This window comes from Prunus avium, chromosome 6 (genome assembly GCF_965620075.1).
Source record: "Prunus avium chromosome 6, drPruAviu1.hap1.1, whole genome shotgun sequence".
Classification (NCBI taxonomy): Eukaryota; Viridiplantae; Streptophyta; class Magnoliopsida; order Rosales; family Rosaceae; genus Prunus; species Prunus avium.
The window spans coordinates 37,122,333-37,148,060 of record NC_142289.1 but is presented as its reverse complement, the minus strand read 5'-3'; the positions used below and the strand labels follow the sequence as shown (position 1 = coordinate 37,148,060).

Sequence of the window (25,728 nt, the reverse complement as noted above, 5' to 3'; positions counted from 1 at the left end):
ACTTTTTAAATATTATATTATATTTCAACAGTATAGCCGGGCGGCTATACTATTTAAATATTAGAACATATTCAAAAAGTCCAGCCGCTCAGCTATACGATTAAAATATTCGAATATATTTTAAACAGTATAGCCGGACGGCTATACTATTTAAATAGTCAAATATATTTTTTAGTCTAAAAATCAAATAAGTGAGAATGAAACGAATTAGGTTGAGTTTTTATTTCAATCAAGGTTTTTTTCTTTTCTTCTAGTTTTATATCCACCATTTTTTCTTGCGATCCAAAAGTCTACCATTGCCGGTTGAATTAACATCTTCAGCGAGGATGTTAAAAAGCCCTCCACACATCCAATAGAACTTCCACTGCTTGCTTCCTTGTGAATCGTGATCATATTGACGAGGGCCCTGCTCCTGTTGAACCAAAAAAATTCACACCAAAAAAAAGGGTTGTGTTTGTCTAAGCCACGTCCAGTAAGCCTTATCTAATATAGATGATAAGTGTCTATAAAAAAAAACAAGTAAAGCCAATTATCCAATAAGCTTTTCAAGTTTCAAAGCCAAAGGATAAAACAATTCAAAGGTGGGTTGATCTCACGTGCAAATCTCCTAAAGGAGTTTAAAAAAAATAGGTTTAGACTACATTGCTATCCAAAATACAAAGAAAGCTGAAACACAGACCATGTTTATTTAAGAAATTACATATGTACAGATCAGTACATATCTAAGTAGAGTTACTTGTCATATACTAAGAAAAATCAGGACCCAAGAGTTATTGAAGTACCTGGCTTGTGGCAGCAGCATAAATCTTTTCCTCAAACCTTACAGCAAATTTCTTGAGCTCCTGTGATCCCTCTTGACCAGAGAAAGGGAGATGCCTCTTCAATGTCTCCATTCTTTACATGCAACACAATCAATAAAATTTATTGACCATCATCAAAGCATGGCATGGAGGTAGAGTTCTTAACAACAAAAGTGAATTCAGGATAAATAATGTAATCCACTAAACTATTTCTTAAGAAGAATAAAAACACTTACATCTTGTTGACAATTCTTTGCCTTGAATTCTGGCGCCAGTTGACTCCTCCAATTGTCTGTGTCCATTGCGGGCTCTCCATATGCAGAAGGGTTCTCCATTAACATCGGCGGATCATCATCAACGATAAATATCTCGTCTGCGTCAATGGAGGGTTCTCCATCTTCAGAGGGTTTCTCATCATCATCATCATCAGCGTACATCTTGTCTGTGTCCATTGAGGGTTCGCTTGAACCACCTTGAGGAGGCCGAGGCTTCTCATTATCAGTATCCATCAGCTCTAACCAACAAAATTAACACACCACCCTCAAACAAAACAAAAAACAAAACTTGAACTGCAAAAGATCGGAAACCAGGAATTATCAGTATCCTGCTCCTATATACTAAAGGGTACGATCTAAAACCAGGAACAAATCAACCTAACAATTAGATAATGAAGAAAAAGTTTACTTTTGGAACTATTAAAAAGTAATAAAACTTTAGAAATAATAAAAAATTTATTCAAGCAAGAATTTTTTTTTTGGTCAGAAGGTAATGCTTTCATTCATAATCGCACATAGACATTAACATCTTAGATGTTAAAAAGCCCACCACACGTCCACTAGAACTTCCACTGCTTGCTTCCTTGGGATCGCATTGACGAGGGCCTGTGTCCATTGAGTGCTCGCCATTTTCAGAAGCGCTCTGCTGATCATCATCTCGTGCTTGTAAATTGAGGGTTCTCTTCCATCAGCTCTAATCAACAAAATAACAAAACTTGAATTGCAAAAACTAAAAATGAAATCAAAGTTAAGATTTTGAACAGCTTAAACCTTCCTTTTCAATTCAAGAAATTTCGAATATATTTCAAACGTCTAGCCGCACGGCAATACTATTTAAATATTAGAACATATTTCAAAGGTATAGCCGGGCGGCTATACGTTTTAAATATTCGATTATATTTCCAACCGTATAGCCGCGCGGCTATACGATTTAAGTATTCAAATATATGTTGAACAGTATAGCCTCGGGGCTATACTGTTTAAATATTCGATTATATTTCAATGGTATAGCCGCACGGCTATACTATTTAAATATTAGAACATATTAAAACGTATAGCCGCTCGGCTATACTGTTTAAATATTTGAATAAATTTAAAGTGTATAGCCGCGCGGTAATACTGTTTAAATATTATAATAAATTTAAAGTGTATAGCCGCTCGGCTATACTAGTCAAATGTTCCAATATATTTTAAAAAGTATATCCGTTCGGCTTTATTATTTAAAAAAAGATTAATTAAGTTAATTTATCATGTAATCTCTCATTTATCTTATATTAATTAATCATATGTGAATTACGTACAACCAAGCTGAAGGCTTTTAATTATAGATATCCCGAATTTAAGATGAAAGTTCAAATGTGCTTAGGTCTTACATATATTAGTCTTCAAATTTAAATGTAACATGGAATATTACATATATATATATATATATATATAGTATATAGTCTTCTAACATGGAATTACGTACATCATATGTGTTGTTATTGCTGGTCATGAATCACCTTAGATCTACCAAACAATATATTAATGCACCTTTATTAGACTAAATAGTTTGATTAAGTCATTATGTTGAGTATTAATATACTGCATTATGAACACACACATCATATGCATGTGCCTATGGGTGAAATTGGTTTGATGGAACTTTTGGTTTATGTTTTTTTGGATTATAAAGTATGATTGATTGTGTTAACACGTATTCAGGGATCAATTGGCATGTTGGATTGGAAATGGAGTTTGGAGAGCTCTTTGGTGATGTGTTAACATGTATCTCAACACACATGGACATGTTGGGATGCTGCAATTTGAAAGGACCCACTTATAGACACGATAGTACAACTACAATGTGCCATAAGTTTTTTGAAGATTTCTACATGTTATGTTATGCAAGATCATTTATCGGTTGAGAAATCAAACTGAAAATATAAAGATATATGACATCGATTATCTTATTTTAGCCCTTCAAATAAACGGATGTCATACTTAGAAAATGAAAAGTAAAATGAAAATGTTTTAGGTTTCTAAATCAAAATTATAGATGTTTGAAGATCTAATTCAATGTTACCAAAATGATTTGATGGATTTTCTAAAATTAAATTGTAAACTAAACAATAATTAGTTGCCCTCTTATCCCTTATTCTGTTATTACAAACGTTCTAAATCCACTTTTAATTTTGGGAAATGGAAAAGAAAGCAAGTTAAAAGAGTGTATTAATGGAAAATAGTTTTTCTTGGCCAAAATTAATAGAAAATAGTTTAATAAGATATGAATAAGGGGAATGGACCATGATGGTGAGTTTTATTTTGGTTTTGCATGTGATGGACATGTTGGACTTGAAGGAATCGAACTCGCTGCGATGCGGGAAGGTTTGTTAATGGCTTTGTGGAGAGGTTACCAAAATTTTCTTTTGGCTTCTGATTCTGAAGAGGCAGTGTCGCCTGGTACTGGATTTGGCGAATGTTGGAGCAATCTAGGCAATGTGGTTGAAGATGTGAGGAATCTATTGGTGCATTTGCAAGTGCGACGTGTTTTATCAACCTCGCAAAGGGAATGAAGTGGCGCACTTTTTGGCTGACTTCGGCTTACGTGAACGGCCGTGATTATTTTGGGCTAGTTTACGCTGGTGGCGAATAGAGAAGATGCTTAGTGTTTTTGAGGGAGGTGTGTGGTACTCTTTTTCCTTGACCGAATTTTCCTCCACTGAGAGTTTTCAAGGCAAAGTTTTATGAGGTCACCCTTGGTACACCTCTTTTCTCCAATTTTTCTTGTTGTTTTTTGAATGTTATTTTGATTGTTTCTAAAGAAGTAATAAAGATTGTTTATTTGATTAAAAAAAATAAGGATAAATGGTAATGCTAGTAAATAAATATTTGTATCAATTATCAGCATGAAGTAGTTGTCAATGTAAAAATAATTTGATTTGAGGGTGGTTTTTAGTAAATAAATATTTTATATCAATTATGTGGTGCAATGAGGAATTTTATATATGTAGATAGCAATGTTCTAAAAATCGCTAGGCGGTAGGCAGGGGCCTAACGGCTAGAAGAGTAATCGGGCCTAGGCTGTTGGAATTTTAAAAGGTTTTAAAAATTTAACCGTTTTATTTATTTATTTATTTTGGCTATTTTATTTTATTTATTGTGGGGGTTATAAATATTTAATATTCAGGTTTTATTTCTGGTTGGTGAATACCTTAATTTTTTGGTTGGTGAACTTTTATGGTTGGTGAAGGTTACATGTTTTTGGATGCCTATAAAAGGCCACTCCTCCTTCACATTTGATATACACACAGTACATTATCAGAATATCACATACCACAATCACCACCATAAACTAATTCTCTCCTTTTCTATTTTTACATATATTATCTACTTTATATTATTATTTTGGCAATGGTTCTGTGACTTGGATACCCATATCCGTCTATGAACGTGCTCATAGCGGATCTTGAGTTTGTGTACAAGGGGTCGTATCTTGGAGTCTTGTAGACCGTCAGTACCTGCTCATAGCGGATCTTGAGTTTGTGTACAAAGGCTTTAGGACAGCGTCTTTGACGTGCTTCACCGTACCAAACTCACCTTCTTACTTATTATTTATTTTCCTTTTACTTACCTATTATTTTGTTTTCTTCAATTTCATTATACCTTAAAATCTTTCCTATTTATTTATATGTTATTTATAATATAATGTTTTTGTGTTTGGCTTTACGGAAAACGAAAACTATGTTTTTGTGTCAAAAAATATATAAAATATATGTTATTTATTTTTAAAATACACGTGCTATATTCTCTACCTTTGGATTGTTTTTTAATGATGTGGCAGCATTACAGTTAAAGTATAGCAGATCATGGCAGAGAAAATCATAGCAGAGGATCCGGATCCAGTGTGAATACCCAATCTTGTCAAACTTTAATTTGTTGATAGCACATATTAGTTTTATGTGAATTCCTGTTTTGAAACCAAACTCAGTATTAGATCCTTTTATATTTGTGTATGTGCGTACATTTTTAAAATTTTCATTACTCACATATATATTTCCAATGTACTATAATTCAAATCTTAAATGTGCTATAATTGGTTTTGGACGTTAGTTTTCTAGTTCCAAAAGTGGTTAATTGCTACTAACTTATTTAGAAGCTTTTTGCATTGCAATCAATTACGAGATTTTTTATATATATATTTTATGCAGCTTCAGTTTCAAAACTTCAATGTCAATTTTCATGACATTTAGAGCGTTTATTGTTGGCAGTAAAGTTGTTGATATTGTTAGGTGATTATTGCCTTTAATGTTCTGAACATTTATGCAATTAATTACATTTTGTTTAAATGTCTTGGATTCATTTTGCCAACGCCTATATATTTCAATTGTGCAATCCTTCATATTAGTTACTTGCATTAATCTTGATAAAATATATTGAGTGAACTAATGTTCTTTTGATTATGAAGTCTTGACAGCTGCCACATTGAGTTAATTGCCAGGAAGTGTACATTGTGAAACCTTCTGGAGAAAACTGAAATAAAATGATAAATTATATCACTGTAAGCGGCATTTAATTTTGAGTTTTGGTGTAAGGTTTTCAACCGTAAATCCTCTAAAGTATTATGGCATATCTTATGAATTTTAAAAATAAATAAACTTTCATATATTTTGAGAATTTCCTAATTTGTGGGGGTTTAGAATTTCCTTAACTATTTGGGAGTTCAAAATACAAAATTAATTTCAATACTTATTTTATGTTGAATACAATTTTTCGAGATTAGTTTTAAATGGTTTGATTACCTCTTTAATTAGCCTTTAAATGTTTATTGTTATTTGCTTTTAATAATAATAATTATTTATTTTAAAACCATGTGGACCTCTTTTGTGGGAGTTGTTTTTTTTTTCAAAGGGAACTTTAATGCTATAATTTTATGTGTGGTTGTTGAGTAGTTTTTGTTTTATGTTGAAAAACGTTAGACCCATTTATATAGTCTAATTGCATTGCTTTACCATCGTAGGCTTTTCTTCTCACTTCTCTTTCCCACAATTTTGCGTGTATGCTCTAATGGGAAAGATTCATTATATTCATCTAATGACATAATAATTTTTTATATTTCCTTGGCAAACATGTTGTGTCCGTGTGAAATTTGTTTATATTATAAAATTTTATTATGAGACTAATTTGTCTTCAATTTTGATATGAAAATATGTGCAACTAATGATTACCTTGGTATAAAATTTTCGTAGAGACTTCTTATTGTCTTATAGGTTCCTATTGAGAATCAAGAAGATACAATTTCAACCTGGATATGCGATCATGATTTCAGCCACTTTGAAGTGCACAAAAGGGAGTAAGAGTATCCTGAAATACTCAGTGTTTATAGTTAAATTTATTTAAAGAATTAATTGTTATATTGCTGTTCATAAGTGGTAGCAGGTGTACTCAAAGTTTCATGGACTTGAGAGGTACTCTTGATAATAAGATTTAATGTATGATGTTTTCTATTATACTTAAATGTATACCAATCTGTATCTAATTTCCGATTATACTGAGGTGAAATCCACTAATCGTTTGTGTGCAAGATTGTGTAGGAAATATTTCCAATAACATGCAGGTTTAGAGCGCACTAAAACGGAGAATAAAGATATGACCTACATTATATATGGCTTGTGAAGGCTAGTCTTGATATGCATGCCTCGTGGAGGAGGCTATAAATGCAAAATGTCGAGGGGGATGTGCTTAAGCCCATAAGGGAGTCACCTAGGGAGGTAACCCAACTTCTGTGATTGGAGATCCCATGAAGGAAGTTCAATGTGGTAGAAACAATCCATATTGCGTGACTCATATAGCACTGATAAAATTATGGAGATATCCTTGAGATATTCTTCTGCTCATCCCTAAGGCAAAAGTGCTATTTTATGTGACGTCAGGAAGGGATTTATCCCTGAATGAGTTTCGAGGCGGGCAAACTCCCGCAGGGTACAGGTCACATGTACTCTTGGAGAACTCACCTAAGTGAGAGACGTCGTGAGGCCGCGACTATGAGAATTGGGCTATTTTCTAGTAACTCTCATGAGAATCAAGATGAGCGCATGGCCATAAATAGCGCTACCTCGCATCCAAGTCTCAACTAATACTATGTGTGGGATATGTTGAAGTTTGGTCAAAGGTGCCGAGTTCAATACTGTGTACACTCAGGTTCCTCAAATGGAGACTATCATCACTAAGTGAAGGTTCAAGCCCGGAAGGCACCTACACCTATTACATAGTATTATATTGCCATATATATTATATATTTTTCAATTTTTTTTTATCACGGTAAAATTTTAAAAACCTTGTGGGGGATTGTTGGAATTTTAAAAGGTTTTAAAATTTTAACCGTTTTATTTATTTATTTATTTTGGCTATTTTATTTTATTTATTGTGGGGGTTATATTTCTGGTTGGTGAATGCCTTAATTTTTTGGTTGGTGAAATTTTATGGTTGGTGAAGGTTACATGTTTTTGGATGCCTATAAAAGGTCACTCCTCCTTCACATTTGATATACACACAGTACACTATCAGAATATCACATACCACAATCACCACCATAAACTAATTCTCTCCTTTTCTATTTTTATATATATATTATCTACTTTATATTATTATTTTGGCAATGGTTCTATGACTTGGATACCCATATCCGTCTATGAACGTGCTCATAGCGGATCTTGAGTTTGTGTACAAGGGGTCGTATCTTGGAGTCTTGTAGACCGTCAGTACCTGCACATAGGGAGGCTACAAAGGCTTTAGGACAGCGTCTTTGACGTGCTTCACCGTACCAAACTCACCTTCTTACTTATTATTTATTTTCCTTTTACTTACCTATTATTTTGTTTTCTTCAATTTCATTATACCTTAAAATCTTTCCTATTTATTTATATGTTATTTATAATATAATGTTTTTGTGTTTGGCTTTACGGAAAACGAAAACTATATTTTTTATATTTTTTATAACAATTTTTAAAAAATAATAATAATAATTTTGTATTATAAATTATAAATTTATACCAAAATCATGCAAAATAAAAGGATATATAAATTATAAAAAATCATAATTGATATAAAACATGGGAAAAAGTTACTACAAAGAAAAATACTTGAAATGAAACGCAAGGCCTCTAAATCTAACTCTCCATATCCCTCCAAGACTAGGTTTTATTTAAAGTCAGGCAAAAAAAAAAAAAAAAGGACCCAATCCGCCTAGCCCGCCTAGGCGGATTTTTTTTTACTTTTTTATTTTGTATTTGTTGGACGATTTTTCGAACACATAGATAGTAACTCGGTTCGGTTTTTATCTTATCCAACCCCTGAAAATCCACCAAACTTGCGCCGATATAGCAGATACTTTGATTTTTCTCCTTCCCGTTCCACTCAGTTGACAAACTCAAGGAGCTTCTCAGGCGAAGCAATGGCGGTGCCTCTCTTCAACCTCGCCCCCAATCTTACCGACTCTGAGTCTGATTCTTCGGCCCTCCCTCTCATCCTCAAATATATATTCATTCTTCGCAGGGACGATGACTTTCGGCGAGCAAAACACGTTTCTGGAGTCGTTTGGCCTCCTGGACCAAGCTTTCCTGTCCCGCATCAATTTCTTCGACTGTACAGAAATGTATCCAGTGGTTCAGCGAGCCCAAACTCAGGTCAGGGGAGGAGTGAGGAGCGTCGTTTTGGCCACCAAGGTTGTAAAGTAGCTATGAGAGTATCAGTTCATGCTAACAATGGTGTGCCAGCTTGCTTTTCACTTCTGATGTGTGAAAATTTGTTCTGATATTACAGGTACCGTCTGGGCAGATGACTTGGATATGAGATGGTCCCAAGCGTTTGAATGCTAAGAATATCACCGAGGCCATTGTCGGCAGGTTTGCTAAAGCAAACATTTTGTAATTTTTCTTCTGTTTAAACGCTTCGTGTTATGCTGTGCTGAGTGATGAGTTATGTAATGTTTAAATGCAGCTTAAGGCGATTGCAGACAGATTACATTGATCATTGGCCTGCTCGGTTTGTATGTAGATAAGTGTTTTCGGATTTTGCTTTCACATTACTCTAAATTTGCAGATATGACATGAATCTGCCCCTCTGGGTGAGAAAATGATAGTCATGTTGAAATGTAAATTATTAATTTACTGGTTAAATCTTTAGCTAGACAAGTGTAGGGCTTAGATTCAATCATATATTGTAGGACTCATATGTCTTAGTTTTGTGCCAAGTGACTAGCTCATATTGCTGACACTATTGTAAGGCTGGATTTCATTCCTTTTCCTTGTATTATGTAATAGGATCTTTCCTTTGGAATGAATCAGTGTGGGAGTGTGTGCATTGCTATGATCAGTGCTCAGTAACAAACTCTCTCTCTCTCTCTCTCTCTCTCAATCTCTATTCTTCTCTGCAACGTTTCATATTCTTCTTCTTCCCCAAAACTAAGCTCTGTTATTGAAATCTCAACAGTTAGAAATGAGGAAGGCTTGTTTAGTCGGGGGCTGGCAACGCCTTTCCATTGTAGTGCAGCCTTGGTCGCTGAGGCAGCTGCAGGTCTATGCGCTATCAAGTATGCAATCAATCGAGGGTATAGAAAAATTATCCTAGAGACGGACTCAAAGGTGCTTGTGGAAGGTACAAGGGGGGCTTCAAACAATGGGCTTTGGACAGTCAAACCGTTACTGGATGAGATTTTTTGTAGCAAGCTTGACATATTGTTCTGCTGCTGAAATGCAACTTTTGGAAATCTCTAAGACTGATATGAGGCGCTCCAACATGGTCATGAACATTTTAAGCCTCTGAAGCTGCTCTGGTTTGAGGAGTGGGTGCTGAGAAACAAAAAGAGCAACAGACACGAGTAAGCAAAACAACAATAATATAAAAGGTAACAAGACTTTGTAGCAAATAAAGTTATTAGCATTGTTGTTTTGGTAACAATCACATGCAGAAAACAAGGCCGCAATAGTTAAAAGGGAGATCAAATCAAAGGCAAAGGCTGTTCAATTATGATTCTAAAGTCTAAACCTGAATGGGAATCATGGTATTCTACCCTACACTACACACCTATTTTAGATACGTAAGTGAAAAAGCTAGTAAATTAGGCTAAGTATGCGCTTTTCTCTTTTCTTACAATTTCCTTATTCTTGTGGGATTATTGTTTCCAATTCTATTTGCTTGCCCTCATGTGAAATCACCGTGATCATCTAATCACCAAACAATGCTCAAAATGTCACCTCCATTATATGTCTCAAATCAATGTACGTAAAAAAGAAAAGCAACAACCAACAGGGAAATTTCAAAATGATCACAAAATTTGACACTCATTCAATCATCACAAAATTAACCGCCAACGTAGATATCAGAAATGAGTCTCTTCAGATAAGACCTGTGGGGAGGAAATAGTAGACCATTTTCAGGCAATTAAGCAACAACAACGAAGCTACACAACACAGGAAAACGCCCTATTTTTGTTTTGTCAAACCTGCAGCTTTCCATATAAAACACAAATATCACAATCCCTATACGTCGCGCAAGCAGGGAGACAATGGCAGTAGTATCCTATTACCATCAGAGTTGGACAGTAAAGAATTGGCCGTTGTGTTCTGAGACTTGGTCTCCGTTGTTAGCATCTTCAGACTAATCTTCCGTAGGTAATCCGACTGTAAAAAGAAACCCATGCTAAACTTTGACTACATTGCTATCCAAAATACAAAGAAAGCTGAAACACAGACCATGTGTTCCTATTGAGGGATCTCCATCTCCTGAAGGGCTCATTGAGGGCTCTCCATCTTCATCTTCAGAAGGGCTCTCATTATCATCAGCGTACATCTTGTTTGTGTCCATTGAGGGTTCGCTTGAACCACCTTGAGGAGGCCGAGGCTTCTCATTATCAGTATCCATCAGCTCTAACCGACAGAACACACCACCCTCAAACAAAACAAAATACAAAACTTGAACTGCAAAAGATCGGAAACCAGAAATTATCAGTACCCTGCTCCTATATACTAAAGATCGGAATCCATTATCTAATTGTTAGGTTGATTTGTTCCTGGTTTTAGACCCTACCCTTTAGTATATAGGAGCAGGGTACTGATAATTTCTGGTTCCGATCTTTTGGAGTTCAAGTTTTGTTTTTGTTTGTTTGAGGGTGTGTTTTGTTGGTTAGAAACTGATGGATACTGATAATGAGACGCCTCGGCCTCCTCAAGGTGGTTCAAGAGAACCCTCAGTTGACACAGACGAGATGTACACTGATGATGATGATGATGATGACAGCCCTTCTGCAGATGGAGAGCCCCCAATGAGCCCTTTTGGAGATGGAGAGCCCGCAATGGACACAGACAATTGGAGGAGTCGACTGCAGCCAGATTCAAGGCAAAGAATTGTCAACAAGAAGTGTTTTCAAGAAGTGTTTGCAATTTAAAAATTCGAATATATTTTAAAAACTATTTAAATATATTCTAATATTTAGCCGAATTTTAAAACGTATAGCCGGGCGGCTATACTTTTTAAGTATTATAATATATTTTAAGAGTATAGCCGGGCGGCTATATTATTTAAATATTCGAATATATTTTAAACAGCTATACTGTTTAAATATTATAATATATTTGACACGTATAGCCGCGCGGCTATACTAGTCAAATATTCGAATATATTTTAAAACGTATAGCCGTTCGGCCATATATTTAAATATTAGAATATATTTAAATAGTATAGCCGGTCGGCTATACTATTAAAACAATCTATTATATTTGAACAAGTATTGCCGCGCGGCTATACGATTAAAATCAAGGTTTTTTTTCTTTTGTTCTAGTTTTATATCCACCATATTTGTCTACCAATGCCGGTTGAATTATGAAATTATTGGAATCTATATGCATATGGAAGCACTGTGATCTTTGTCTTCGAGACTGGTGGTGCCAAGAGGAGAAACTGATAGATGTTGTTGAACTGATCTATCCCTGTTCCTGAAAACCCATTAGTGCAGTAAACACCCGCGAACCCAGAAGAAGAAGATTCAAATCCACAGGCTTTAGATCCGCTCTCCTCTCCTGGAACCTCGAAACGGTACCTTTCCCTCTCATATATTTTATGCAATTGATTTCTAGCTCATGAAATAGAATAGAGTCTGTAAAGTTGCAGACTTGGCCTTTTTGGTGATTTGTGTGGAGTGAAACACCGTCTGCGGATTTTGGGTAGAGACTGAGGTGAGTATCTTGACGTTACTGGACTGGAGAGACAGGAGTTGCAGAACAGAGTGAGAGGCGATGGCAGCTAGTATAATATTCGAATATATTTTAAACGGTATAGCCGTTCGGCTTTACTACGGCTATAATATTAAAATATTAGAATATATTTTAAACGGTATAGCCGGGCGACTATACTATTTAAAGCGTATACCCGCTCGGCTATACTAGTCAAATATTCGAATATATTTTAAACGGTATAGCCGATCGGCTATACCATTTAAATATTAGAATATATTTTTAAACAGTAGAGCGGCTATACTATTCGAATGTATTTTAAACAGTGTAGCCGCGCGGCTGTACTATTTAAATATTCTAATATATTTCACAGGTATAGCCGCACGGCCATACAGTTTAAAATACATTCGAATAGTATAGCCGACCGGCTATGCCATTTAAATATTAGAATATATTTTTTAAACAGTATAGCCGACCGGCTATACTATTCGAATGTATTTTAAAAAGTATAGCCGCGCGGCGGTACTATTTAAATATTCTAATATATTTCACAAGGATAGCCGCGCGGCCATACTGTTTAAAATACATTCGAATAGTATAGACGGCCGGCTAGACCATTTAAATATTAGAATATATACTATTGGAATGTATTTTGAACAGTATAGCCGAGCGGCTATACCATTTAAATATTCTAATATATTTCACAAGTATAGCCGCGCGGCCATACGGTTTAAAATACATTCGAATAGTATAGCCGATCGGCTATATGGTTTAAAATATATTCGAATATTTGACTAGTATAGCCGCGCGGCTATACTCTTTAAATAGTATAGTCACCCGGAAAGTTTCCCTGTTTCTCCGCTTGCAGGCAAGTGTTTCCCTCGCATTGGATACACAGGCTTTGGATCCACTCTCCTCTCCCGGAACCTCGAAACGGTACCCCTCTCTCTCTCTCTCTCTCATATTTTATGCAATTGATTTCTAGCTCATCAACTGTGAAGTTGCAGACTTGGCCTTTTTGGTGATTTGCGTGGAGTGAAACACCGTCTGTGGATTTTGGGTATTGATGGGATTTTTGTGTTATCCTCTGCGTTTTTATGTTTACTTCGAATGAACGAACGAACCAGATCATGTACTGATGTCTTCTGTCAAGTGTACATGGAGGCTCTTGCTTCTCAAAACTGTTATAATAGTGACACGTGTAATAATCCTTAAAAAAAAGATTAATTAAGTTAATTAATCATGTAATCTCTCATTTATCTTATATTAACTAATCATGTGAGTTACGTACGCGTGCAACCAAGCCGAAGGCTTTTAATTATAGATATCCCGAATTTAAGATAAAAGTTCAAATGTGCTTAGGTGTTACATATATGATGTACACGAATGCGACTCTCCTTTGCTTCACTAATCACAACTAATACGTGAAGCCAAAGTTATTAGCGCACGTAGCCACAAAATTATCGGCTAAGGTGGTCAAATTTCGGTCAATTACGAAATACCAAGCTTGATTTTGACTCTCCTTTTGGTTTCTTATTCTTTAATTTCTAGTCAATATGTGTTCCTAAATCAAAGTTTTATTAGGTGACTCATACAAGAAACGTGAGTATGTGAAAGATACGGGCAACACTTGCTTTCAAGTTCTTATGAATTTACAGTTTAAAATGAAATACAATAGACTGAATTAAAATATGATATAAATCCAGAGGCAGCTTTCTCAAAATTTAATCTTAGTAATGACCCAAATTTAATCCAGAGGCAACTTCAATCATGGATGAGAAGCGAGCATGTTAAATGGGTTGGAATATTCACTATCATGGCGCCATCCATATGTCATGAGCTGCATATACTGCTTAATGAGACATTGAGGCCAAGGCTATAAGTTTTCGGGGGCTAAAAGAGATATTGTTTCTGCACCCTAAGTTCTATGTTCAAATTTTCCTTCCTCAAATATCATTTGTATCAATTAAAAAAAATAAAATCTTCTACATTTCTAGATAATTTGTACAATTTACGAGAATGACAACATGATTTTTTGCCCTAATTTATTCATGATATAAGATTCAAGTCTCTACTTATCCAATATAATTTTGATGAAGGATAATGCTACGTGGCTTGCTGCTGAAGGATGCAGCGGAGTTGGAAATCATTTTGAATACTCTAACGACGTTGTACGACCCTCAAATATTCAAAGTCCTAATGGGCCCTTTTGTGATAATTTGTGTGTCAATGCGTGTTTATGTTCCTAATTACGTTATTGAATCTGATTTGGCCCAAATTTTATTTACTCCATGGAGTTTCAATTTTGTGAATTTTGTCTTTTTTTGGATCGCCAAGTGTAGTAATTGAATGACACGTCTACTATTCTGTTGCTTTAGAACATGGAACGGTCACAATCCTTGAATTTCTATGCTTAGCAAAATACGACGATTAACTTGGATTTTATTTAATTATCTTGTGGATGTGAAATCTTAAATCTAAAAGATTTGAGTTATCTTTTAAATCCGAAAGTGATGTCATTTTTTTGGGACTTTTTCTATTGAGATGGTCGATAACATGCTATGACTAGAACTCAGGACCTTCATGGGAGAGCATTTGTTCCAAACCACTACATTATTGGGTCCCTTGCAAAAACTATGTCATTTTAGACACAAACATAATCATAAGAAAATACCAAACAAAGTATATGACAATTTTCTAATATTTATTCTTCTTCAATAGAACTATAGAAAGGGTAAGTAATTACAAAAAAAATTAAAAATAAAACAAAAATGTTCTCGCCGTCACAAACATTATAAGAAGAGGTCCCTGCATTTTCTTTCAAAATATGACCTACCAAATTGTCTGTTGTTGGTTCATGTGAAGAAAAAAGAAGTAAGCATAGTACTTAGTAGCAGGATAAGTAATGGTAAAAAATTTAGATATTGGACAGCAAGCCAGAATGGCGTGCCCTACATGAAAAACATAACTCAAAAGAGGGTCCATGGATGGAACTCCAAAATAATGCAGCTACTGATGATGATGGGATTAGGTGGCCAACCGCTTAGCACAAAAATGTCACAGGGCACTGTACCCGCCAGAATTCAAATTAACAAATGCTTAAACAAAAAATACTAAGCTTAAGTTTCAAATTATCACTTTATCTCTCATCCAATTAACTCTGAAAACGAGATTTATCAACTTAAAAATTCTAAAAAAATATCTTTGCTTTTCTCCTAATTTTCTATTGCAGTGCAGATAAAGATAGATTTGCAGTTGAAGCAGCCAAGTAGCTCTCAACTTTTGCTTACTTAATAAACAAACGCAGGGGGGAAGTTAGGCCAACGGTTAGCTTCCTTCCCTCCAAACCTTCTGATTCTCTTTGAATCAAAGCAAAGCCCTTTGGCAGTTGGATTTTTGGTCACCATCTGAAGACCCAACTTCACCTTTCTGACATGCTCTTCACACCCATCTGCTGGCTGCTCCTGTTACTCAATTCCCCCTTTTATAGACTTCAGTTTCTTTCATTCTGTTCATGTTGAGGTCCATCCTTTGATACCCAACAAAGCTTTTGACCTCTTCTGCATGTTTTGTGCTTTTGGGGTGAGAGATTGAGGTCTTGAAAGTGTTTGGGTTTGTGGGTTTTTGAAAATTTTGATGGAAAGGTCATTAATTTTCTGGGTTATTCAATTTGAGGTAATATATCCAAGGAATCCATAAGAAGTTTGTGCCTAAATGAGTTTTGTCAGCATAAAGCTGTAAGCTTTATTTGGATTGGGATATTTAGAGTTGGTTTTAGAGGAGAGAGATTTTCTTAGTTTCTGATCACCTGGGGTTTTGAGCTGCTGTTGTTAGTTCCAAGCTGAAGCCTGAAGCTTTAAGGCCTTGGAGATACAAGCTTCTAGATCCACTGCTTTTGGATGCTCAACCCAAATGGTATTTTTCACCTTTTGCTTCATTGAACTCTCATGCATGACAATTACTGAAGAAAACATGAAAGTTGCATGAATATCCTAATACAACGCTTCCTTCCACAAAGCCAACTGCAAGCCACATATTTGTGAAAATTCCCAGCACAACTTTTATGATACAAGTCTCGTATATTTCATTTTAGTCTCCAAATTTCAGTTCACTTTTCTAAATCCATATATATAGCGGCCAGTAGAATCATTCTCGATGAATACCCGTTACCTTTTTCCATCAGAGCCCATGTGTAACTCTGCTAGCAGTGCGGTTTCATTTTCATCAACTTCTCCAGGAGATGATCGGACGGCTGTTAGTGTAATCAGGACCAGGTCCTCTAGAGCTCCCCCTTCTTCATTCTTAATGAGAATGGCTATGAGAATATCAAGAGCAAGATGGTTCATCTTCTTAAGAAGAGTATTCCACTACCAAAATGGTTCAAGGTCTGATCTTGGGTCAAACCCTTTCAATTCCAGCACTTGGATGATGCTGGAATTTATTGCTTTGGTTGTTCAAATAAGTATCACCACAATTACTTTGGCTGTTTCGAAGAACGAGAGGCCGGTTTGGCCTATGAGAATTTGGATTGTTGGGTATGATATTGGTTGTGTTCTCAATTTGCTGGTGCTCTTCGGGCGTTACAGGCTACTTTATTTGTCTCAAGGAGATGGTTTCAACCTCTCTGACATGGAACAGCAGAGAAGCACTGAAGAATCCAGGTACTTTTTCTAGGCTTCCGTTACTTCCTTTTAGTTATTATGGTTGTGATGAAAGATTTGGATACATATTTGTAGAGTAAAATATATGGAAACTTGCACATCTCAAATTCTGATATAAGGTGTAACTTACAGGACCACACATTTGATGAACAGGTGTAGGACCTCACTTGAGCTATTCTTTGCAATATGGTTTGTAATGGGTAATGTTTGGGTCTTCGATTCTCGCTTTAGTTCGTTTCCTGGAGCTCCAAAACTCCATGTGCTCTGCATCTCTCTGCTTGCTTGGAATGCCATCAGCTACTCTTTTCCCTTCCTGCTGTTTGTGCTGCTATGTTGCTTTGTTCCCCTCATGAGCAGCCTGCTTGGATACAACATGAACATGGGGTCCATTGATAAAGCAGCATCTGATGACCAAATTTCTCAGCTTCCCAGCTGGAGATATAAAGAAGTTAACACCAAAGTAGAGCTCGGAAATGATTGTGATTCAGGATGCCTTGCAAATGAAGATCCAGTAAGTCATAGTTATACATACAAAACTAAATCTGGCCTTGCTTTGCAAATAGTATGTGTCCTGCTTGGGGTTTCTTCACACATGAGAACCTCAGTTTCTCCTCTATAAGGCTGATTAGTTTGTCTCTTAATCCTTTTCTTGTGTTTACAGGATTGCTGTATTTGCCTGGCTAAATATAAAGACACGGAAGAAGTAAGGCAGTTGCCATGTTCGCATATGTTTCACCTCAAGTGCGTTGATCAGTGGCTCAGGATCATATCTTGTTGTCCTCTTTGCAAGCAAGAACTGCAGAGATAGGAAACAAGACATCAAATTGACTGAGCTTTGTTTTTTTCTTTTTTGTTTTCTTATACTTTTGGTGTGATTTTTACATGGTTACTCGAGCGAGTTTATTGCTTGTACAGTGGAGCTCACCAGTAACCAAACTATACCAAAGTTTATAATATTTGAATATACAAACAGCGAGAGAATGATGTCGGTATCTTTGAATTTATTTTCTTCTGCAGTATGTACCAAAAACACATTCTTTTTGAATTTTTATTGATCTGTGGAATACATGTACATAGAAATGTACTAAAGAAAAGAATGCATCAATCTTTGTAATGTATCTCAAAAGTTTGAGCTTTAATATATGGTACTTTTCTACAGTCTCTATGCTTTTCTGTTTGTAATTCAATGTGTTGGCTGTTCTGAAAATCTACTTTAAGCAATAGCTGCAAGAATTATTAATATGAAGCAAAGTTGTGCTCAATCTGTGGGAAATTCTGGATGTTGATTCTTGTGTACCATCTCAGTCAGATTAGTCATAGACTTGGCAAATGCAAATCACTCTAGTTGAACCAAATGCAAAGCTACCTACCCATATTATTTCTCCAAAAGAAATGAGTAAATAAAATCCAAAATTATGTAGCCTTAAAGCTAATTTAGACAAAAGTAGAATCAACATGTAAAGGCCAAGTCCCATGCTGACCAATAAATTAAGCCAGTTGGTCAAGGCAGTGACTCTGCTTTAAGTTCGAATTACCTTTCCTGCAGATTAGATTAATTCAAAGCAATTTAGACTATCGCTGAGTTTTAAGAGATTTTTATTCACCAAAAAGACTTCTTTTTTTTCTTTTACTTGACCATAAAAAAAAACCCTTTTCTTGTCAAATAAAAAAAACAGAGGCCCAAAACAAACGGACTCCATGCAAACCATTCCTCGACAAAACAACAGAAACGGGCCTCCGTGTTGAGACAAACGGGCTCTTTTATAAAAACTGAGCCCATGCAAATCAAGCAAACTGATAGGAATCTCTATATGAGCTGGCACTAGGGTTAGTTGTTAACCATTAGTTAGGTTATGGTTAGTTGACAGTTGGTTAGGTTAACTCTATATTAATTAACTAAGTGAGTCTGTATTTGAGAAAGTTAGTTGAGAAATTGTATCTTGTTCTTTGTGAAAGAATTAATATCATTATTGTTGTTTGAGACATTGAGTTCATGGAACGAATTTGAGGAGAAATTATTTCCTATGTCATTTTCCAAAGGATGGAAAATGGAAGATTCATTTCCCACGTTTGGTAATGCTAGGAAAGTAATCGGGAAATATCATTTTATTTCCCTTCCCATATTTGTTTTGAGTAGGAATGGAAAACAAAGTTTGTATAAATTTTCAATTATACTCATATTAAAACAAATAAAAAAAGAATGCATTTAATGATATACTATAATTCTAAATTGTTAATGAGGACAAAATGGTCATGAAAAATGTTTATTTAATATTGGCCTATTTTCCCAAATTTTCCCAAGAGGAGTGAAAACAAAACTTAAGTTGGAAGGATGGCTTCACTTTTTCCTCTACTTTCTCATGGGCCAGACAACGATTTCCCATGCATAGACTTACAAAATATGAAAAAGTAATTGATTTCCCATCCCCAAGTCTCCTTTCCCATGAACCAAATGGGACCTAAGGTAGAAGGTAGGTTCTATCAATGGTATCGAGAAAATAATTCCATAAATGGTTAACAATTAGAGATGTTTAGTCATATACCCATTCTTAATACAAAAAATATAAATAAACCATATACCATTTAATTTCTATAAACAAATCCAAAAAATAACAGCTGGCTCTATTTAATTTAATTTTAATTATTAAATTACTTTGATACCCTATTGAGTGTTTTAGGTTTTTTTATGAGGTTTTGGGGTTGAGCTTGTTTTAAGAAATAAATTGTAGTTTTATAATTTATAAGAAGTTAAAAGCCTCTTGTTATGTTGCAAATGAGATTTGGGTGTGTTTTTAAAGTCCATTTCATTTCATATAGGGTATTTTTATAATTTGGACTCCTATATTGGGTATAATAGTGAATCTCCCTAACAACTAACCCTAGTGCCACCTCATATAGAGATTCCTATAATTAACCTACGTGTCTAGCAGTTGGCAGAGTTTAATGACGACGCCGATTTTGTAGAGATGGCTTGGGAGTTGACTTGGCAGCTGGCTCCCCAATTTTGACAAGTACGATGGATTGGTGAGATGTCAATAAAGGTGGGATACCCAAAGTTCACTTAGATGGGGAAACATAAGCTAAGTCCACCAATGTTGTCCCCTAATTTGTCTTTTTTTGTTTCTTTTAAAATACAAACATAAGTGACCTTTTGTCCAAAATAACATATCTGAACCCTTTTAAAAAATATTGAAAATACTTTAGTTAAAAACACTATAATTAGAGTAAATTAATAATACTAAACAGAAATTAATCACACTATAAGTTGAAAAATACCAATTAGTATGTGCGGAATAAACTAGTAACCATAATAAATATGATTTCATTTGGAATTTTTTATATAAAAGGATTCTTAGATCTCATCTCTTGTCTATTTTATGCGATGCGATTTATTGAGAAAAGTTCAATAAAGATACAAATTCTTATCGAATTTGAACTTTAGTATCTTTCTTTCTATTTGTTTTAAATTTTAAAATATTTTAAGTTTCATGCAGTATATATTTCTTTTTATTTAAAATCTGAATTCTTTTGAAAAGTATGCTTTTCTTAATAAATAGTTTGAATAAGACCAAATTATTATAAAATGGATATTATACATGAAAAATGCACCTAGAGTAAAGCCAATTCATTAAAAGAAAAGTTCTTTTAAATTCTCCTGATAAATATTAGGATGTACATTTCAGTTAGTTATCAAACAGCCCACCAGATGTGACTGGTTGCCCAACGCTATATACCTATATAGTGTTCAAAGCTTGCGGCTGGCATTACAAGACTCTCCTCTTTCCTACATTCTCGTTTAAAGCTCAAGCTCACACCTTTTGTATTCTCATTCCAAACCCTCTCTCTCTCTCTCTCTCTCTCTCTCTCTCTCTCTCTCTCTCTCTGTGAGCTTGTGTGTCTGTGTGTGGAAAAAATGACTGATTTAAGGTCTAAATTCTTGGAGGTCTACTCTGTTTTGAAATCTGAACTTCTCAATGACCCTGCTTTCGAATTCACAGACGTTTCTCGTCAATGGGTTGATCGGGTATTTCCATCTATCTCTGTATTATGCTTATAATTCATGTCTCAATGTGTGCATAGCTTTGAAAGATGGAGTTTTTTTTATTATATATTTTCAATGCTCTGTTACATTCAGTTAAGTTTTGTAGATTTCCCTTTTTGTTGGTTTTTTTTTAAAGTAATAGGGTGTTACTTGGGTTTTGGAAGGAATCTTTCACTTTGGTGAAAGAAAATTAATTGAATCGGGCAAAATTTATTTTTTGGCTTAAAACTTTGATGGGATACTTTTGTTAGACATAGCTTGTTGAGATTCAGTTCAAATTTTATAAGAATGTTGGTATTGGGAGTGGCTTGAAAGCTTTTCTTCTTGGTCAGAGTAAGACAACATTGCTTGCTGCCATTGTTTGTTTGGCTTTTTTGTTCCACATGAAACACCCGATCCCATAATACTCAAGACACGCAATTACCATGATTTAGTTCAGATTCAGAGCAAGAAACCTTGCAGTCTTATATCTTATTGAGAATACCAATCGCCAAAATAAAAAGGGAAAATTAAAAAGAGGAGAAAAGTTATACCAGTTACTTCTGATTAGGGATTGACAAATATACAATTAAGATGTAATACATAATTATCAAAAGATTATATTAATGCAAATGTTAAAATGAATCGATGTGCTGAGTCGACATTTAGTCCAAACATTGAAGAGGGTACAATGGGAGATGCTCCAGGTTTTCTTTAAGGTGTAACATGACACGCTGTACCTTGTAGATTCGTCACGTTGACTTACATGTGAGATGAGATATAGCAACCATAGTCATGTCTGAACCATAGGCAAGATCTCCTTTTGTGCATGATTTGTCCATCCTGAAGGGGCAATCGTATTAGCATTTGTAGATCCTCACATGCATATCTCTGTTTGTGTGTGTGTGTGTGTGTTTGAAGTCCAAGGTGTGTATTTTTCTTTACACTACGCAGTGGCACAAGTTTGTTCTCAAATTTTCTGTTGCTCTTAATCACTTTAGTTCTTATTTCATACTGATATTTGCATTGCTTGGGTTAAGTAAAGCTTGAGTCAAGTCTACGTCCTAATTGAATGTTTGTGTCCCTTTTGTTGCAGATGCTGAACTACAATGTGCCAGGGGGTATAGACATGTTACATTTTTTTTATTTTTCTTTGAGCTCTTTGTGATAGAACTTCTGCTCACAAACTTGTATCATGGCAGGAAAGCTGAATCGAGGTTTATCCGTAATTGACAGCCTAAAGTTACTTAAGGATGGAAGGGAGCTAACGGATGATGAAATTTTTCATGCATCAGCACTTGGTTGGTGTATTGAATGGGTATGTCTACATAGCAACTCCTGCCATTTTTCTTTCCCCCTTCTCTTCTCATTTAGTATCAATCACAATGGTTATCATACCTCAGCAATTCTGCTCTGCATTAGTTGCAATGGGAATTTGACTCTTCTTTTCATTGACTTTTGCAGCTTCAAGCATATTTTCTCGTTCTTGATGATATCATGGATAGCTCTCATACACGTAGGGGTCAGCCCTGCTGGTTCAGACTACCAAAGGTGTGAGCCTCTACCAAGAGTGATTCTTTTCCTTGTACAGTTCTCTTTTTAATTGCTTTGAAAATTCTAATTTCCATTATTGTTAATATTAGATTGGCATGATTGCTGTGAATGATGGCATACTACTGCGCAACCATATCCCGAGAGTTCTCAAAAAGCACTTTAGGGGAAAGCCCTACTATGTGGATCTGCTAGATTTATTTAATGAGGTAGGGATGTCTTTACATAGACATTAGACCAGGACCACTAAGTTGTTTTTTTCATTTTAACCATGCATCAATCATCGACATTGATATGCAGGTGGAATTTCAAACAGCCCATGGACAATTGATAGATTTAATTACCACTCATGAAGGAGAGAAAGATCTGTCTAAGTACTCATTGGCACTGTAAGTGAAAATTGAGATGGTTTGTATCTTATATAAATTATTTTCAATTAAATCTATTTACTTTTTCTAAATCTAAAATGGTTGTGTAATCATGCAGTCACCGCCGCATCGTTCAGTACAAAACTGCTTATTACTCATTTTACCTTCCAGTGAGTAGAAATTCCTTTCTATGCATTCATTTTCATCTTTATGGTCAAAGTGCCTCTAAAAAGGTTGATGGTCAATTTGTCTTTAGAGATGTTTACAACCGATGGTTGTCTGTGTGGATGAAAAATTGCTGTCTTCATTGGCATGTAATGTAAGGCTGTTCATGTCTAGGATTTTTTCTCTATGTGAATGGAACTGCGACTTTTGAAGAATTTTTTGGTTGCTGATGGTCATATATTGAAGTAGTTCATAACCTCTATAGAGCAGAGTTCTTGATTTTCTTTTTGTTCTCTCTAAAAGAAGTTGGTTTCAGTTCGTCCAAGTTACAAATGACTCATTTCATAGAGTCTTGCTAGATTCTTGTCATTTTATCTTCCTAAACACCTGAAACCATATAAAATAATGAAACTAAGATTTTCTATATAATTGCTATGTCTACTTATATTTAAAAGCATGCTTATTCATGCCTGGATTTAGTGAATGTTCTTTTAGATATCTTGCTTATGGCCAATGTATGCACTCAGGTAGCATGCGCTTTGCTAATGGCAGGCGAAGATCTTGAAAGCCATGTTGATGTGAAGAATATTCTTATTGAAATGGGAACCTATTTTCAAGTACAGGTAATAGTTAATTTAACATAATAGCTGATAAACTGTAGGAAGACTGGGAAAAAAAGAAAAGGGGGGATGCCAAAACTACAGCTCCAAGATCAATCTATGACCACTGTTGCCCTTTTTTGTTTTGTTTAACTAAATGATACGCTGATGTATTTTGTAGGATGATTATTTGGACTGCTTTGGTGATCCCGAAGTGATTGGCAAGGTATGTTGTTGAGCTATATTCATTTGGCTTTTGGTCATGCAATTCCCTACCATCAGAGAGTTATGAGAGATCTAACTGTTTGTCCTCTGAAATATTAGGTTGGGACAGATATTCAAGACTTCAAGTGCTCTTGGTTGGTTGTGAAAGCTTTAGAACTTTCCAATGAGGAACAAAAGAAACTATTACATGTAAGCAAGAAAATTTAATTTCTATAAATCGTATACTATGTCCTGGTGTTATAATTTTTGACTACATTTATCTGTATTTGTGTTATGTTACCAGGAGAACTACGGGAAAGATGATCAAACATGTATTGAAAAAGTAAAAGAGCTATATAAAGTCCTTGATATTCAGGTTATTCTCCCTGTCTACTCTTTCAGCTTTACATTTTCTGGGAGCTATAGGTTTATCAAGAGTTTGCTTCTTTTGCATATTTCTTGAGTTGGAACCAATCATTTAATGTTAACATTGCATCTAACTTGGGGTTTGTAGGGTGTATTTCTGGAGTATGAGAGCAGCAGTTATCAGAAACTTACAAAATCCATTGAATCTCATTCAAGTAAAGCGGTACAGGCAGTGTTGAAATCATTCCTGGCAAAGATATACAAGAGGCAAAAGTAACAAACGAAGGAAGCAGAATAAAAGACGACAAAGAAAGAAGAATAAAAGAAAAGGGAAAAATGTGTTTCTAACCCATATATATCCTTTAGTTTTCCTGCTTTGGCTCTCTCAAGAAAAAACTCACCTGCTGAATTGATTAGGCCAAAATTTGCAAATTTTGGTGACCATTTTATTTGCAAATTTTGGTGACCATTTTATCATTGTATTTTAAAATGTGTTGTAAAACTGATTTGATCTTTTTGGTCTTAAAGTATTAAAGGCCTATAGATCACTGCTCACCCAGAAATTACTCAATCAAAATTGCTTTAGCATTATTGAAACAAAAAGACTTGAAGCTGCTGTGCTCTATTGGAGCATTTCCAGTGACTCCAACCAAGATCATTGTGATATAATGCATTGATATGTCAAATGCATCAATTAGGCACATGCCATGTTATCAACACTACTGTATCCACAGGTAAAGTTACTTCCTGTGACTCCATGCTTTAACCACCATTAACCAGCTAATTTACAACCCTGCCTCCCCGAAGAAAAATTAACTTACTTTCCCGTCTTAGTGCAGCTCCCTGCACTGGCAAGCAAAGCTTCTGTGATGGGCGGAGCCTATTGCGCTGTGTCTTATAGGGCTTACCTGTAACGGGGTTACTACCTCTCTCTCTCTCTCTCTCTCTCTCTCTCTGAGTTCTTCATCTCTTTCAGAAATTATGTGACGGGAGGTGCAATAGGATTGTTCCGTACAAGTTTTTTCCTGCACTTTCATGCATGCGTTTATGCACATAAGAAAGAATCCAAATTAAGATACATAGAGCTAAACATACATGAAGTACAAAACCTATATGCCTGGTTTCAGTCATATATTCCTCCTCAACATCCCAAACAAATGAAACACCATTGACAGGAAAACAGAACTAAATAAAAACTAGTCTGCATAACATGGAACAATTAACTAAAACAATGGCCACAACAATCCACCCAAATATGTGTGTATTTTCTTTTAGTCTCCCTTTTTTCCCAAATTAAAAATTCAGAATCACTAACCATTTGGGTTAATTTTAGAATGGAAGGAGATTGTCTATTTTTATGAATAACAATATTGAGTTCTACTGTGTATTAGCCAATGGTACTTTTCGCTCAGAAAGCTGTTTATTCTTGGACGTGTATGAGTTGGTTTTCATGGCATAATTAATTTGGAACAAAAATAAAAAGAGATACCAAAAAATGGAAATTAGTGGCT

General features: G+C 35.2%; 2 protein-coding genes and 1 long non-coding RNA gene across 4 annotated transcripts; all 3 read left to right on the top strand.

Annotated features, from left to right (window-relative positions):
- The first annotated feature begins 8,393 nt into the window (after positions 1–8,393).
- Positions 8,394–10,183, top strand: LOC148294137 (uncharacterized). The gene is made up of 3 exons (XR_015836814.1): positions 8,394–8,778; positions 8,876–8,958; positions 9,053–10,183. It is a non-coding gene; the product is annotated as an uncharacterized LOC148294137 (long non-coding RNA).
- A 5,235-nt stretch (positions 10,184–15,418) lies between these two features.
- LOC110760121 (E3 ubiquitin-protein ligase At1g63170) lies at positions 15,419–18,101 on the top strand. 2 transcript variants are annotated; one of them, XM_021962315.2, is made up of 3 exons: positions 15,419–16,943; positions 17,097–17,454; positions 17,605–18,101. In XM_021962315.2, the coding sequence occupies exons 1-3, from the start codon at positions 16,438–16,440 to the stop codon at positions 17,749–17,751; spliced, it is 1,011 nt and encodes a 336-aa protein (XP_021818007.1). In that variant the 5' UTR covers positions 15,419–16,437; the 3' UTR covers positions 17,752–18,101. The 2 variants fall into 2 exon arrangements, with proteins under 2 accessions (XP_021818007.1, XP_021818006.1); XM_021962314.2 differs by having other exon boundaries at positions 15,423–16,943; positions 17,076–17,454.
- Positions 18,102–20,705: 2,604 nt separating this feature from the next.
- On the top strand, positions 20,706–24,820 carry LOC110760122 (farnesyl pyrophosphate synthase-like). The gene is made up of 12 exons (XM_021962317.2): positions 20,706–20,967; positions 22,061–22,085; positions 22,167–22,282; positions 22,429–22,515; positions 22,608–22,724; positions 22,816–22,904; positions 23,002–23,053; positions 23,576–23,671; positions 23,829–23,873; positions 23,972–24,061; positions 24,156–24,227; positions 24,366–24,820. Exons 1-12 carry the CDS (start codon positions 20,857–20,859, stop codon positions 24,492–24,494), a joined length of 1,029 nt encoding a protein of 342 aa, XP_021818009.1. The 5' UTR covers positions 20,706–20,856; the 3' UTR covers positions 24,495–24,820.
- The last annotated feature ends 908 nt before the right edge of the window (positions 24,821–25,728 follow it).

What these genes read in the sequence shown, in the direction of transcription:
- LOC110760121 (XM_021962314.2), top strand. Translation starts at nt 16,438, where the DNA reads ATGAATACCCGTTACCTTTTTCCATCAGAGCCCATGTGTAACTCTGCT. An exon ending in AGAAGCACTGAAGAATCCAG is followed by an intron (nt 16,944 to 17,075) that starts GTACTTTTTCTA and finishes TGTAACTTACAG; the next exon opens with GACCACACATTTGATGAACA. An exon ending in GCCTTGCAAATGAAGATCCA is followed by an intron (nt 17,455 to 17,604) that starts GTAAGTCATAGT and finishes TTGTGTTTACAG; the next exon opens with GATTGCTGTATTTGCCTGGC.
- LOC110760122 (XM_021962317.2), top strand. Translation starts at nt 20,857, where the DNA reads ATGACTGATTTAAGGTCTAAATTCTTGGAGGTCTACTCTGTTTTGAAA. An exon ending in CTCGTCAATGGGTTGATCGG is followed by an intron (nt 20,968 to 22,060) that starts GTATTTCCATCT and finishes CTTTTGTTGCAG; the next exon opens with ATGCTGAACTACAATGTGCC. An exon ending in AACAAAAGAAACTATTACAT is followed by an intron (nt 24,062 to 24,155) that starts GTAAGCAAGAAA and finishes TTATGTTACCAG; the next exon opens with GAGAACTACGGGAAAGATGA.